The 13853-nt window shown below is 47.3% G+C and overlaps 2 protein-coding genes across 3 annotated transcripts; one reads left to right on the top strand and one right to left on the bottom strand.

Annotated features, from left to right (window-relative positions):
• Nucleotides 1-509: 509 nt before the first annotated feature.
• On the bottom strand, nt 510-1302 carry Mrpl36 (mitochondrial ribosomal protein L36). Of its 2 annotated transcripts, none has more exons than XM_028782753.1 (2): nt 1177-1302; nt 510-907 (listed from the first exon to the last, which is right to left on the bottom strand). In XM_028782753.1, exon 2 carries the CDS (start codon nt 892-894, stop codon nt 589-591), a length of 306 nt encoding a protein of 101 aa, XP_028638586.1. In that variant the 5' UTR covers nt 895-907; nt 1177-1302; the 3' UTR covers nt 510-588. The 2 variants fall into 2 exon arrangements, with proteins under 2 accessions (XP_028638586.1, XP_028638587.1); XM_028782754.1 differs by lacking the exon at nt 1177-1302 and adding an exon at nt 1009-1132.
• Nucleotides 1303-3374: 2072 nt separating this feature from the next.
• On the top strand, nt 3375-12215 carry Ndufs6 (NADH:ubiquinone oxidoreductase subunit S6). The gene is made up of 4 exons (XM_028782737.1): nt 3375-3512; nt 4431-4484; nt 11649-11771; nt 12031-12215. The coding sequence occupies exons 1-4, from the start codon at nt 3405-3407 to the stop codon at nt 12094-12096; spliced, it is 351 nt and encodes a 116-aa protein (XP_028638570.1). The 5' UTR covers nt 3375-3404; the 3' UTR covers nt 12097-12215.
• The last annotated feature ends 1638 nt before the right edge of the window (nt 12216-13853 follow it).

The following is a 13853-nucleotide window of genomic DNA, read 5'->3' as shown; positions in this document are numbered from 1 at the left end:
TACTTTCTTTGAACTGAAAATATACTAACCTTCTTCTGAAAGCATTAATTTGATTGTATAAAGAACACTACTACTCCAGAGTGTGAGAACAGTACTGACAAACATTTTTAACTGGTATCCAAAATATATTTCTATGTAAACAAGGTTTTCCTTGAGCAAAGGTTGGGATAGTTGCTACACAAGAACATTGCTTGTTCTTAAATTGGGATTGTTGCACACCCCACAGGAGCCTTTTGGCTCAGGCAGCCTCTTAAAGTACTTAGAATCTGTAGCATATGGTAACAAATGGCAGAGGCAGAAGCAGGAGGTTCTTTCCGAGTTTCAGGTCAAGCAGGGTTACGGAGCCAAACTTTGTCTCAAGAGGTAAAGCTAGCTCTGTATTCCTTCTTCTTACACAGCTACAGGAATTGTAACAATTATTCTCCATCTGCAGCTCTGGGCTGATTAGATTTGAAGGATCTGGGCTACAATATGGGGAAAGCGGGTTCAACAAAGCCCTAAGGCCCACAGAATTTACAGAATGCTTTCGTTTATTTTTCTCTGATAAGGTGAAATGAATTTCCCATGGGCACTGCTTGAAGGAACGGCCTACATTTGTCGCTGTTTATGCTTGGGGTTGGTCTTACAGAGGACAAACCAGCGCCCGCGCCTCTTCACCATGTAGCAGTCTCTACAGCGCTTCTTGAGGACACCCTTGGTTTTGAAGCTCAGCGAGGGCTGCATGGACGGCAAGGGACGGCCACAGAGAAGTGAGCGCACCTCTGCGCAGGGTTTGGCGCTTGGCATCGTCCCCAGCAGGAATGAGAAGGCCCGGGGCTTCACCGCGAGGCGACTCAGGTGCAGGAACGGGTCCACTACCGAAGCCACCACGCTCCGTACAAGCAGGGCGGCCATGCTGAGCCCAGATCTAAGGGGAGAGAAGCATGGTCATCTGGTGCCGCACACCTGACTATCCCTAGGCCTTCCCCTATCAAGGTTACTTGGCGTCAGAAGTCAAAGCACACTTGCCAGGCTTGAACTCTGGGATCCGCGTCACCACGTGCCCGGGCCTGCGCGCTCCCGGGAAGCCGCAGATTCCAGAGGCTCAGCCCGGCCAGGGACCCCGCCCGCTCTCCCGGTCAGCAGCTCTGGCGCGCGCCTCTGCCTGCCTGCCCCCAAGGAACCCGAGACCCACACCTGGGAAGGGGTGCGGAGGCGTCCGCAATCAACTTCGGGCGCCGGTTACCGAAGCTTCCGCGTCTGCGCAGTGGAGTGGGACGGCACCGCCAGGAAGAAAGATGGCGTAGGGTCACGTGGGATTACAAGTGCCCTGCCGAGGACGCCTAAGGAGCAGCTTCCGGAGATAAAGCCTTCCTTGTCTCCGCATTCTTTATCCAGAATCCTGCACTCTAAGCTCTGCCTCTGCAGATGCTGGGACCACTACGTATTGGGAAGAACGGTGCCCATGGCAGAAGAAGGGAAAAAAAAGACAAAAAAAAATAAATAAAAAAGCAGGCTTTGACTGTAAAAGAAACTGCCAACAGTAAATATATTGGAAACAAAACCCAGCATTCAGACAAAATGTACAGGTCATATGTTTCCATTAAGAGACATTCTGGCACACGTGGGAAAGGCCAGAAGAGCCAGTGCAGACACTGTTCTAGCTAGTTAGTTAAGTCCCTACCTGCAAACTATGAAAAGCAACAGGGGTGTGGAAAATCAGGGTTAATTCCGTGCGTGCGTGCGTGCGTGTGTGTGTAAATTCCCATATATATGGCTTTTACAGTTAACTTATATATATCGGATTTCAGATGGTTCGTAAATCTACCCATCTTATTTTTATGTATAGCAAAGTAGGTTGCCAGTAAGGGTACCGTAGCCCTCTCTGGCTCCCAGTCTCACACATCACACTAAGCTCACTCAGTCCATCTTAGTGCCTATGGGAATACCTTGACCCCAGAGTTCTATCACTTTAAAAATAATGTGTGTCAGAGAGATGGCCTGGGAGTCACAAGTGCTTGCCATGCAAGTCTGCGGACCTCAGTTCCCCGGAACTCACATGGGAAAAGAGATCAGCTTCCTCCAACTTTCATGTGTGTTCTGCGGCACCAGAGTGTGAACTCACATGTGTGTGAACACATACACAGACAGGGGGTGTGTTAAGAGTTTAAAAAGAGATTCCTCAACTGCTGCTCTTACAGAGGACCATCATTCTGTTCCCAGCACCCACACAACTGCTTAAACGGTCTGTAACTCGACCTGTCAGGAGATCCTGTGCCCTTTTCTTGGTTCCAGCTACCCACACAGATGGACATACATAAATATATACACTCATACATATAAAATAAATCCTTTAAAAAGAGGGAGAAAGAGACAAATCTGCAGAACAGGGTGTGGTGACATAAGCCTGAAATCCTAGCACTCCAAAGGCTGAGGCAGGAAGGTGGTGAGTGCTAGGTTAGCCTGGGCTACAGAGCTTAAGGCTAGCCTGGGCATCTTAGGTCCACATTTATTGGGGCATTTTTCAACTTTGTGTGGTTTTTGTCCATGTGTCTTATGGCCCTCTCTGGTCACCCCTTTGCCTTCAGACTCACCTAGTCCTTATGCTATGGCAGAGCACAGAAAGGGAGATGCCAGGTCATTAACCTCCAATCCTGACCAAGGGATCCTAAAAACAACACATGCTAGCTTCTGGTACTTTCTAGGAATTAGTGACCCACTCCTGCTCTGAGTCTGAAGTCCCACCTGTCTACTTCTGAGCAAAGCTGTTCACTCTACTTTGAGGTCTGACAGTGCCTGTTCTGAGGACGGTTCTGACTCAGATTCAAATGAGACAGACGTGGCCAACACATTCTCCAGAGTTACAGGCTCCGATTTGCATCAGGTCTCTCTACATAGCAGAGCTTTTCCGGACTGCTTTCCCATGCTGGGTAAAATCCCTTGCATGCAGTCTAACTGGAAACTCTACTACTGCTGCGTTGCAAAGATGCTCAGAAATCTTCCTTTCCCACCCCAACATACACGACCAGAAACGTTCACTGCATGTGCTGTTTCTTCTGCTGAACAACTTACTTCTTTACTCCAAAAAAAAAAACCACCAACAAACAAACAAACAAACAAAACCAAAAAAAAACCCACCAACAACAAAAAAACACGGTAAATCTGCATTTTCTCCATTGGCATAAACGTACACACAGCTCATCTCCAGTTTTCGTCCCCCACTGCCTTTGTCACACTAGTAACCTTTGAACACCGCGCACAGTTAAGTCGCAGCTCTGTGTCTCAGCCAGGTCCAGCACCTGCCCTGCCAGCCGCCCAGCGGCTCAGCCACAGGACGAAATAAGTTCCTCAAGTACTCCCGGCCGAGTGCTGTGCGCCTGCGCCGGCGCTTTGTACGACGCGTGGGGTCAAGGGTCACCGGCAAGATGGCGGCGGCACTGACCTTCCGCCGGCTGTTGGCTCTGCCTAGGGCCGCGCGGGGTTTCGGGGTGCGAGTGTCGCCGAGCGGGGAGAAGATCACGCATACCGGCCAGGTAACGGCCGCGCCCGCCATACCTGGAACCCAAGACTGACGGTAGCAGGGAGCGTAGCAAGGTGTGCTTCTGCCAGGCTAGCTCGCGGCCCTACTGGGCTCACCTTGGGGTGCAGCCCGATTTCTAACTGGTGGCTTTCTGTTGGGACTGGGATCTAATTATTCTTTACGCCATATCTTTATATTAAGTTCCAAGTTTTAACAATAGTTGTGTTTTGGACCCCGGGACAAGAGACTGAGGTGCATATTTTACATATCAAAGCAGACCTGGCATCCAGGTTTGCCCAGCATTCTTTAGTCCCTACCGTGGCTCTAATCCTGAACCTTCCAGCCCAGGGGCTGGGCTGCCCTTCCACCAGAGGCTCCTCCCTATACAATCTAGACATTTTGGTTTCTCCCGCTCTGTCTTTTTCTCCTTTCCTTGAGCATACGCCCTTTCTCTCTCCCTCTACCCCCTCCCGTCCCCATGGAGACTCCTCTGGCCTCAATCCTTGGGGCTAGTGAACTCACCTGAGAGCAGCTTCCCAGTAAACCTGCCTTTAATATAATCTAATCTGGCTTGGATTGGCTCATTTCACCGGTGGAGAAATAACCTATCAATAGTGTATAAAGCAACCGTAGCGTTCAATATAATGCTGGACCAAAAAGTGGGAAGCTGCGTCTGCTGAAATGAAATCTCGCCTATTGGAGTTGGCTACTTGTGAAGGCAGGAGCTTTGTCTCCAGTCTGCACTCGAGTCTATCATCCCCATGAGACTGTTCACTTTGCCTCATAGTGGGTCTGTCTCCTCATCCATGGGTGTAGGCCAAGGGGAACGTCGTTCTGTAGTATTTCCGATCAATATTATGTGACTTCATTTAGAATTCGACTGTAAAAATAATAGATGGCCCTCTTTTTTTTTTTTTTTTTTTTTTTGCAGGTGTATGATGAAAAAGACTACAGGAGGATTCGTTTTGTAGATCGTCAGAAAGAGGTAAGTGAAAGAGATAAGAATTCGTAAAACTTAAAACAGGCTGAACAACTCTAATGCCGGAAGTGTATTGAGCACTGATATTACCACAGTGAATTCTGCACCCGGCTTGGGTGGTGGATTGTAATGGAAACACAGGCACAATGGAGGCATTGCTCTGTGTAAAGTATAAAGAAACAAGTGGGTTTCATGTTTATATTTGGGCCCATCTTGGAGGTAGCTTGTGTACCTCAAAGGTATTTGAGCTTTGAAGTAGCTCAAATATGCATATGTCTGCATATTTGAGGGTATTTCCACATCCTCATTGCTGGTCCCAGGCTCCTCATGGAAGTGGTACTTAGCATGTACCAGCTTAACACAGAAGGGCTAAAGAAATTCTCACATATCACAACCACTCTAGAAAACCCAGAGTCCTAAATATAAATTATGTCAACTTTTCTCCCTCTCCTCTCAGACTACAGAGCCTCCTGGAATGGTAGTTCAGGTTTTCCTAAGCATAATCTTGTTTCCAGCATGGTACTTGTCATAACGTCATTTATTGCTGTGATAAAACACCACGACCCAAAGCAGCTTGGGGACAAAAGGGTTTCATTTTATAACTCTCAGGTCAAGTTCCTGAGGGAAGTGAGAGCAGGAACTTGAGTCAGGGACTGAAGCAGAGGCCATGGAGGAGTGCTGCTTACTGGCTTACTCTCCATGTTTTGCTCAGCCTGATTTCTTATGGCACCTAGACCACCACCCAGTCCGGGGGTGGCATTGCCCACAGTGAGCTAGGCCCATCAATTAGCCAAGAAAATGCCCCACAGACTTGCCTCAGGCTAATTATGTGGAGGCACTTTCAATTAAGAGTTCTCCCTAGATGACCCTGGAGTATGTCAAATTGACGTAAAACTAGCTAGCACAATATCTTTTAAAAATTTTTTAATATGTCTTAAATTAAAGGAAGACATACTATTAAAATTTTCTCTTCTGATAATTTTTTTGAGGTAAAATTTTTTGTAGTTTTCATCAAGTTAATTGTGCTATGCTCTCCCAGGGGTAACCAGTAGATTCAGTCTCCCACACAGGGAAAGGTCATTTAGTTTAGACACATGTAACTATCCTGCTAGGGAAAGAATAGAAAGCTGAGATCTCTGCCTATGTAGCCTAAGTTTCTCTGTAACATTTGCGTCTACAGCTCCTGATTTGTTCCTTGTAATATGGTAGTTCACGGTCTGTCCTCTGTGGTTCCAGAATTGTTTGCCTTCCATGTCTACCTTCAGTCATGCTCTTTACCTCTACAGTCAACTTGGTTTTTTTTTGTTCTACCATACTCTAGATCTGAGTTCCCCTGCCCTCTCTGATCTTGGCTACATTGTCCCAGTGCCTAGTTTTTGAGTTCTATGTAGCAGACTCACTTGCTATGCATTAGTTATCCGTGAGGTCACATTTTCAAGTTTCAGCCAGAATCCTGCTGTGCCTAATGAACAAGAGGCACAGAAATTTGTATTCTCCCCTTGCTTTTACTGCTTGGATGTAAGAAGGATCCTGAAGTCTACTCCGGGTTCAGTGAAAGAATGCTGGGATTGGTTCTAATGTCTACCAGGAGAGAGGGAGAGAATACATGAATATGAATTTGTCTGCCTGCGTGTGTGTGTGTGTGGGGGGGGTGGTGGTGCCTGCAGTAAGTGGGTGGAAGTTGGTGAACTTACACGCTAGCTTCATTTCTGGGTGAGTAGCATAGGCTGCTACTTCTCAAGTCCAGTTTTCCCATTTGCAACTTTGAGTGTTTTCATAGTATTTGTCACTTATAGGTGTCCAGGAGATGGATTGCCTTAGGAATAGCAACTTCTCTTAGAGTGGCAGGACACATCTCTGTTTACTTTTAGGGGCTGCTGTACTCCTCATTACTGTGGCCTTTACACTTGCTCCTGCCTCCAGTCCTCCAGGGTGGAGTCAGACACCTGCTGCACACAGCCCCATGTTGTGCACACCTCCTGCCTCCAGTCCTCCAGTGTAGTGGTGTGTATCAGCAAGCACTAGTGTTGAGAACAGGATAATTGAGTACACTATCATGACAGTTATTTTCTCCAGCTAACTGCAAATGTGACACCGGAAGTTGGACATTAATGTGTATTGAGAGGATGGGCAGGTTCAGTGGCTTTTATTTTGCAGAGTGCTCCTGGAGCTGTGGAGGTCTGTCTCAGCAGAGGTGCCAGCAGGTGTCCTTGGGCATTAACAGATGCTGTCAATAACAATTGAGGGTGTGGCTGGACTCCACATCCTCACTTTGCGAGTGTCTTGTGGCAGGGCTGTGGGTCAAGCAGCTGTGGAGCCGATGTGTCCTGAAGCCCTGAGCATTGTCTCCAGCTTCATTGTCTTTGTGGTTTCAGGCTAGCCTGGTAGAGCATCACGGGGAAGTTCAAAGGTAAACAGAGACGGTAGAGCCAGTGTGGGTGGACAGAAGCACTGTGCCTACAGGGAGCTGGCCTGGTTCTGCCCTGCCCTGATGGGTGGTACTCAGACTCACTAGTGTCCTGATGCCTCGTCTGGTACAGCACTGTCTGGGTTCATATCTCTGTGGTGAACACTTGTTTATTGGGTGATGAGGAGGCGTCTGCTCAGGCATTCTTTCTTTAAACACAAATTCCCTGTTCATGGGTAGTTTAAAATTTTGTTCATTTATTTTGGTCATAGCATTTTTTTATCCTTTTAGCAGTGCTGGGGGTGGAACTTAGGCACCACATGTACCAGATAAGTGTTGGGCCTCTGAACCATACCCATAAGAGACTACCACTAGTCCTGAAGGTCTGCAGAAGAAGGTGTGAGTCCCCGTATGCTTTTCCTGATGCCTGTGTCTGGCCTTATAGAGTTGGTGAACCATGTTAGAACTCAGCTCCTCACTTTCAGAAGGCTACCCCAGATGTTGCAATTCTGCATTTGCACAAAAGTGTGTGGTTTCTCTCCCCTGAATATTCTTTGACTTGTTTTCCTCTATTTCTGTTCTGAGTTTTATCAGTCACAGGTTAGGAATAAGCTGTATTTGGATTTGATTGGAGGACTGTAGATGACAGGATACTGGGCAGTTGGGCCAGCTCTGCTAGAAGGCTGGGAAACATTTGGGAGCATCCCAGCCAGCTGTGATGTGAGGGCTTCGGTGCCTGCACAGTACTCAGGATCCAGGTCTTCAGTGCATCTTCATCCTGAGAAGATGTATCAGTGCTTCTTACCTTGTAAAAAAGGAGTCAGAACTCAGCCCTGATGTCCTAAAGCAGGTGGTACCCTTGGACCCTCTGAATGAGGAAGAGGCAGGACTGTTGTTTCTTGATTGTCAGGCATGGACTGACTATAGTATAGTCCTCTTGAGGGGTGTAGTGACAGCAATCTTGCCCTCAGTTGAGGACTTTTTGCTGTCTTTGGTATCATACTCTGGGCAGCCAGGCTAGTATGTTTCTCCCTGCAGGAGCTCAGATCTTTACCTCTGAGGCTGGTAGGCATCCAGTGGTCACAGACAAAAAAATAAACACAGAAAGCCAAGGAGCCTAACTAAGCAGTTGGGCCAAGTATAAGACACTTGAGATTGGGTCTGTTGTGCACATCTCTGTTGATTTTCTGTTGTCAAGGTTGAGAAACAGACTTCCCTAAGGGACAGACTCTCCTCAGAGTCATGACCATAAAGTAACCTGAATTTAGAAGGCCGTGGCCTGTCAGAAATGCTGGTGATAAGTCAGGATCTCAGAGGACAGTATTTATTAATAAATTCATAACCCCCACCTGGGGCCAGTGCTGTAACTTCTCCAGGGCAACTGCAAATTTCAACAGCCCAGGACAAAGCTGAATATCATACACACAGTTGGAGGCTGCTGTGGGCACTACTCCACTTGTGCCTGTGATTTATAGACTACACACATATGTACACATGGTGTCTGAATGATAATTGACACGGGCTTTGAGTTTATTTACACTGATGGCCTTCCACTCAGAGAGCTCTCATCTCACAACATTGGGTAGTTATACGGGTGTCTGCAGCCTCTGTTGTACATTGGTCTTGATGTATTTCATAATATCCTGTTTTATGTTTAGTAATTCCATCCTAGTTTGGAATAAAGGGCTATACTCAGTAAGAAACCAGACTGTAGACAAATGAACTTGACCCCAAGTATCCTTCTTCTAAGTCAGCTGGCTGTTGAGAAGAAAATGAAAGTGTAGCTCTCAAGTTTCACTTCACTCCCGTGTAAAGGACACACATCACAGTCACAGTGTTGGACAGCTTAGGCTCCATGACAGTCCTTCCTGTTGGCTTTCTCCAGTGCTCCTGTAGTGCTTTCCTCCCCCTTGTCTCCGGAGAAGAAGCAGGGCAGAGCCTGGTTGAGCACAGTGTACACTTGATGTGTGGTTGGGGTGTTTATCACTCGGGTTCTTTGTATTCCTGCCTTGAGCCAAGTTCCAAGGAGCAGATGTTAATCATGGGAGGCCAGGGCTGCCCTGGAGTAGTGATTAAATGACAGGAGGGCAGGCACCTGTCATTCACCGGCATGGAGGTGTCAGCTGTCCTTCCCACAAGGAGACGGCCAGGCATCGCAACTGCCCTGATAGATTCCTGTGAGTTTGTTAGTGCGGCCTTTGTGACATGCTGTCACCTGTGCAGACTCATAGGATTTACACAGTGGGGCTTTATTTGTATGGTTGCTGCCTTTACCACAGAGTGCATAGAACAAGCAGCCTTTCCTAGCTGTTCTAGATTCCTGTGTCAAGGAGTGTCTAACTGTCACAGGGGACTGTGATCACAAAGGACTGTTCATGGAGGACTGTTATTGGAGAGTATTGTGTTCATGGGGGACTGTTCATAGAGGATTGTTCACAGGGGACGGTATTATGGAGGACTGTCTTCATAGGATACTGTGTTCACAGGGGATGGTGTTATGGAGAACTGTCTTCATAGGATGCTGTGTTCACAGGGGACTGTGTTCATGGGGACTTTTTATGGAGAGCAGAGCACGTGGAATCACTGCTGGAGACTATGCCTTCTGCTGCAGCACACATCCATTTCCAGTGTCTTCCGTAATATTTACAGAGCTGAACCACAAAAGGGAGGCTGCGCTAAGGGGGAATCTATTATTGATAATGTGCCTTAAGCATATCTAAGCCTTCCCAGAATGTACGTTTCTGTGAGTGTGGGTCTCAGGGATCTGGTAAGAGGGGCCAGTGTCCTATCTTTATGGCAGTGATGTCTCCTCTGCACTCCTTTCTGAGCTAGATTTGAGGGTGTCACCTCAAGCTTCACACTGCCTGGCCTGTGGGCTGTGATCTGACAGTGCCGAGAGTGGTAATGATGGCTTCTTATGGGAAGTTCAGGGGCTGAACAGCCTCTAGTTCCAGAAGTGGGAGGCTTTTGTATTGCATCTTAAGGCCACTCTGGTAAGCTTCAAGATGGGAAATACTAGCCGGGCAGTGGTGGTGCACACCTTTAATCCCAGCACTTGGGAGGCAGAGGCAGGCGGATTTCTGATTTCGAGGCCAGCCTGGTCTACAGAGTGAGTTCCAGGACAGCCAGGGCTACACAGAGAAACCCTGTCTCGGAAAAAAAAAGGGGGGGGGGATGCTGGGATGCTGAGTGGCACAGACCTTTCCTGCTCATAGTCAATGTACCTTCAGAGGATGGCTCACAGGCCCAGCATGTGTGAGGTGATAGAGGGGCTTGCTTATAGGCCCTATGTGCATGAAGCCCTGATACTGCAAAAGACATGAGGTCTTTCACAGGCCTGCCATGTATAAAGGGATGTGGGGTCCTCTCACAGGCCGAGCATGTGTGAAGGGATTCTGGGTCTACTCACAGGCCCGGTGTGTATAAAGGCATGTGCATAGTCAGAACAGTTTGTAGCATTCATATTGTGCAATTCTCTCCCTATGCATGTATAGATGTTGTGACTTCAGTGAGTAATTTTGGAATATGACTTCCCTCTCATCTTGGTGGTAGGCCATGAGGCATTCTGGTACAGCCATAGACCTGTGTAGTCTCTGGGCTTTGCCCCTGCGGGTTTCATGCTAGGATGTTTGAGTCATTTTGAAAAATGAGAAAGGTATGAAATGGAAGGAAAGTGTTCAGTACAATCTCAGCTGTGTGGGAAACCTGGTAAGAGGGATACTGGTCACTCACTACACAGTAATCCATCTGATTGATAGAGAGAATGCCACAGAGATACGAGCGGCCAGAGTGAGGAGTAATTAATTGGGGAGGCATATGTACGCATCATTAAGTGACCATACCACTTACCTTTGCAGATAAAATGGAAAATTTAACAAATAGATAATTTTGTAGGAAAATAGTTTACCAAAACTGACCCCAGAAATGTAGGACTAAGTCAGACCAATATCTATAAAGAAGTAAAGTGTTGACATGTCCACAGAACACCAGGCCCTGATGGTTTCATAGGTGGATTCTCTCAGAATGATCCAGTACTTCTTGTGCTACTTATGAATAGACAGCATGGTGGAAAGCTTTGAGATGCTTGTCTAGTGAACACAGACAGAGCTACAGTGGCAACTGGTACTGACAGACATGGAGACCCAGAGAGAACATGGCCCCAGCAGTGAGGGACTCTGAGGATCAAATTTAAGAACATTCTAGTTACAAAGAGAAAGGGGTGTGGTGACACCCAGGACCATAAATCACAGCAAAGAACCACCATAGCTTCTTCCTCCTGGGCCTGGGTACATAGAAGCTGGTCACTGGTCAAATAGAGTGGAATGAGATGGGGCTTTTGTGATCTAGACAAGTCTGTTTGCTGTTTCACCATTTTTATTCAGATCACATTCTGAGGAAATACACACGGCTGTGTATAGAGGCCCAGGCGGAGTGGTCACCCATACTCTCTGATATGTTTGGGAGAAGTGTGAGTGCCTGTGGGGAGAGATGGTATGAGACAGAGCAGGTGACACAAAATGAGATCAAGTCTCAGCAGTTACTGGATCTAAGGAAGAACAAAGGGAGAATTCATCTTGTTCCATGTCTGAAGGTTTGGGATAATATTCCATTGCAGGGGCACATGGTGTGTGTTTAGTTGACTCAGTTGTGTTTTGAAGGCTATCATTGCTCATTTGACTCCATGGATTCGGATGGGTGTTGTACAGATAAGTCGTGTGAAATTACAAAGATTTTGTGTTTGTCTTTTTCTTGTCTTATTCTAGGTGAATGAGAACTTTGCCATTGATTTGATAGCACAACAGCCTGTGAATGAGGTGGACCACCGTATCATATCCTGTGACGGAGGGGGTGGTGCCCTGGGCCACCCCAAGGTCTACATAAACTTGGTATGGAGTTAAGCAGCTTGCTGGTTCTTGGTGCTCGCCTTCCCTCCCAGCCATTTGCGCTGGCTCTCTAGGTGTCCCACCATGCATGGGGTCGACCCAGATAACAGCCATAGCTCAAAGTTGAGCCTGGCTTGTGTTTTCATCGGAGTTTCTAGTTGACAGTGTATTTCAAGTTTAACCTGATTTTCAATGTGCTGTCTTATTGGGATTTTGAGGTAAAATATAAAAGTATGAGATATTTCCTTTTGAATTTTTTTAGGACAAAGAAACAAAAACGGGTACGTGTGGCTACTGCGGCCTGCAGTTCAAGCAGCAGCATCACTAGTGTGGGCTGTGTGCTAGTCCTCTGACTCCTGGGGGCGTCTCCATGGTTGGTGTTCTGCTGTGAGGTCACTGCTCTGTGAGTGGTGTCCCTTGTTATGAATAAAGGATGCTCCCACCGTGGACAGTGAGTTGTTTCTTCCTTCCGTAGTCTTGTCACAGAGCATCTGTGAGCAGGAGTGGCTCTGCTTCAGGAGCAGCCTCCCCTCCGGAGCTCAGCAGCTGGATCACCAGGGAAGGGCCCAGCAGCTGCCAGTGAGGAAATCAACCCACTCCAGTCCCCAGCATCTTATTTAAAGGAAAACAAACCAAACGCTGACAAAGGGACGCAACAAAGGCTTAACAGTATCCACTGTGCCTTAGTACCTAACAGTGTGCTCACGTCCCAGATTGCAGGCTGATGTGGGCAAGAACTCAAAGATGTGGGAAACTCAAAGGAGGACATGCCACAAGACAGGACACTCAGGCACGAGAAAGGGCACTAAGAACTAAGCTAGTTCTGATTTTAAAAAAGCCTGGTTGGGAGAAAAAAAGTGTTAGGATACAAGTGCCTTCTTACGTCTCTACAACTGAGTAGGCATGGGGTGGGGGAAAGGAGAGGCGTAAGAAGGCGTTTGTATCCTGTTTCCCAGGAGAGAGAACAGGAAAAATGTAAAGCTTAGCAAGTAAAAGGAAACTTTCTGTTTGTATTCTTTAATGTTTTAAATTAAAATTCCTTTATTTATGTGTGGTATATACAGGTGAGTATAATGCCTGTGGACACCAGAAGAATGCATTGGGGCTCCTGGAGCTGGAGTTAAGAGCAGAATGGGCTCTTAACCACCGAGCCATCTCTCCTGCCCGAAGTTTTAAATGTTTGTTACTGTAATCATGCACACACACGTGCCTGCTGACATTTTCCCCCATCTCTCAAGCCCTACAAATCTTTCATGTTCCTGTCTGTCGTGTTATGCCGTCCACTGAGATTAACCAGGGTCATCTGTGTGACCGTGGGCTTGGACAAGTCCGCTGGGTCCCTGTGGATACTGCATCATACAATGTGGAAGACTACACAAAGCCATTGTAGCTGACAAGAGCCATTGAAGTGTCTGAGCAGAGGGGCATGCTGCAGTGTGGAAGAATGAGTTGTATAGTTTCAGGGCTTCACCGTCTGTGATGAGGAGATAAGTCATGTCTTAGGGTTTCTATTGCTGTGGAGAGAAGCCATGACCAAGGCAAGTATTATAGAGGACAGCATTTAATTGGGGCTGGCTTACAAGCACAAAGGTTCTGTTCATTATCATCATGGCAGGAAGCACTGTGCAGGCAAATGTGCTACAGAAGCTGAGAGATCTACATCTTGATCCAATGATAGCCAGGAGGAGCCTCCTTCCATATACTGGGCAGAGCTTTAGCATAGGAGGAGACCTCAAAACCTACCCCCACAGTGACACACTTCCTCTAACAAGGCAGCACCTCCTCCATCCAGTAAGGCCACACTTCCTAATAGTGCCACCTCCCATGGGCTAAGCATATTCAAACCACCACAAGTCATATAAGGGATCTCCAAGGAATAGGTCTGAGAGTACCAAGACCACTAGTGGCCAAGTCCCTGCATCACCACCAATGGGTCTTTAAATGTCCCATGCCCACAGCCATTGTATGTGCTGCTCTGAGACTATCAAGGTCACACATGGAGGCTGAGGTCTGTAAACTGATTGTATGAGCACCCCAGCGGGCATTCCCAAAGTCTGATGTGAGAGAAGAGCTTGCTGGGAGCAC

The sequence above is a fragment of the Grammomys surdaster genome, unplaced genomic scaffold (assembly GCF_004785775.1).
Source record: "Grammomys surdaster isolate TR1022 unplaced genomic scaffold, NIH_TR_1.0 843, whole genome shotgun sequence".
NCBI lineage: Eukaryota > Metazoa > Chordata > Mammalia > Rodentia > Muridae > Grammomys > Grammomys surdaster.
The sequence above is the reverse complement of the archived record's forward strand: the minus strand, read 5'-3'. Positions and strand labels throughout refer to the sequence as shown.

What these genes read in the sequence shown, in the direction of transcription:
- Mrpl36 (XM_028782753.1), bottom strand. Translation starts at nt 894, where the DNA reads ATGGCCGCCCTGCTTGTACGGAGCGTGGTGGCTTCGGTAGTGGACCCG.
- Ndufs6 (XM_028782737.1), top strand. Translation starts at nt 3,405, where the DNA reads ATGGCGGCGGCACTGACCTTCCGCCGGCTGTTGGCTCTGCCTAGGGCC. An exon ending in AGATCACGCATACCGGCCAG is followed by an intron (nt 3,513 to 4,430) that starts GTAACGGCCGCG and finishes TTTTTTTTGCAG; the next exon opens with GTGTATGATGAAAAAGACTA. An exon ending in TTGTAGATCGTCAGAAAGAG is followed by an intron (nt 4,485 to 11,648) that starts GTAAGTGAAAGA and finishes GTCTTATTCTAG; the next exon opens with GTGAATGAGAACTTTGCCAT.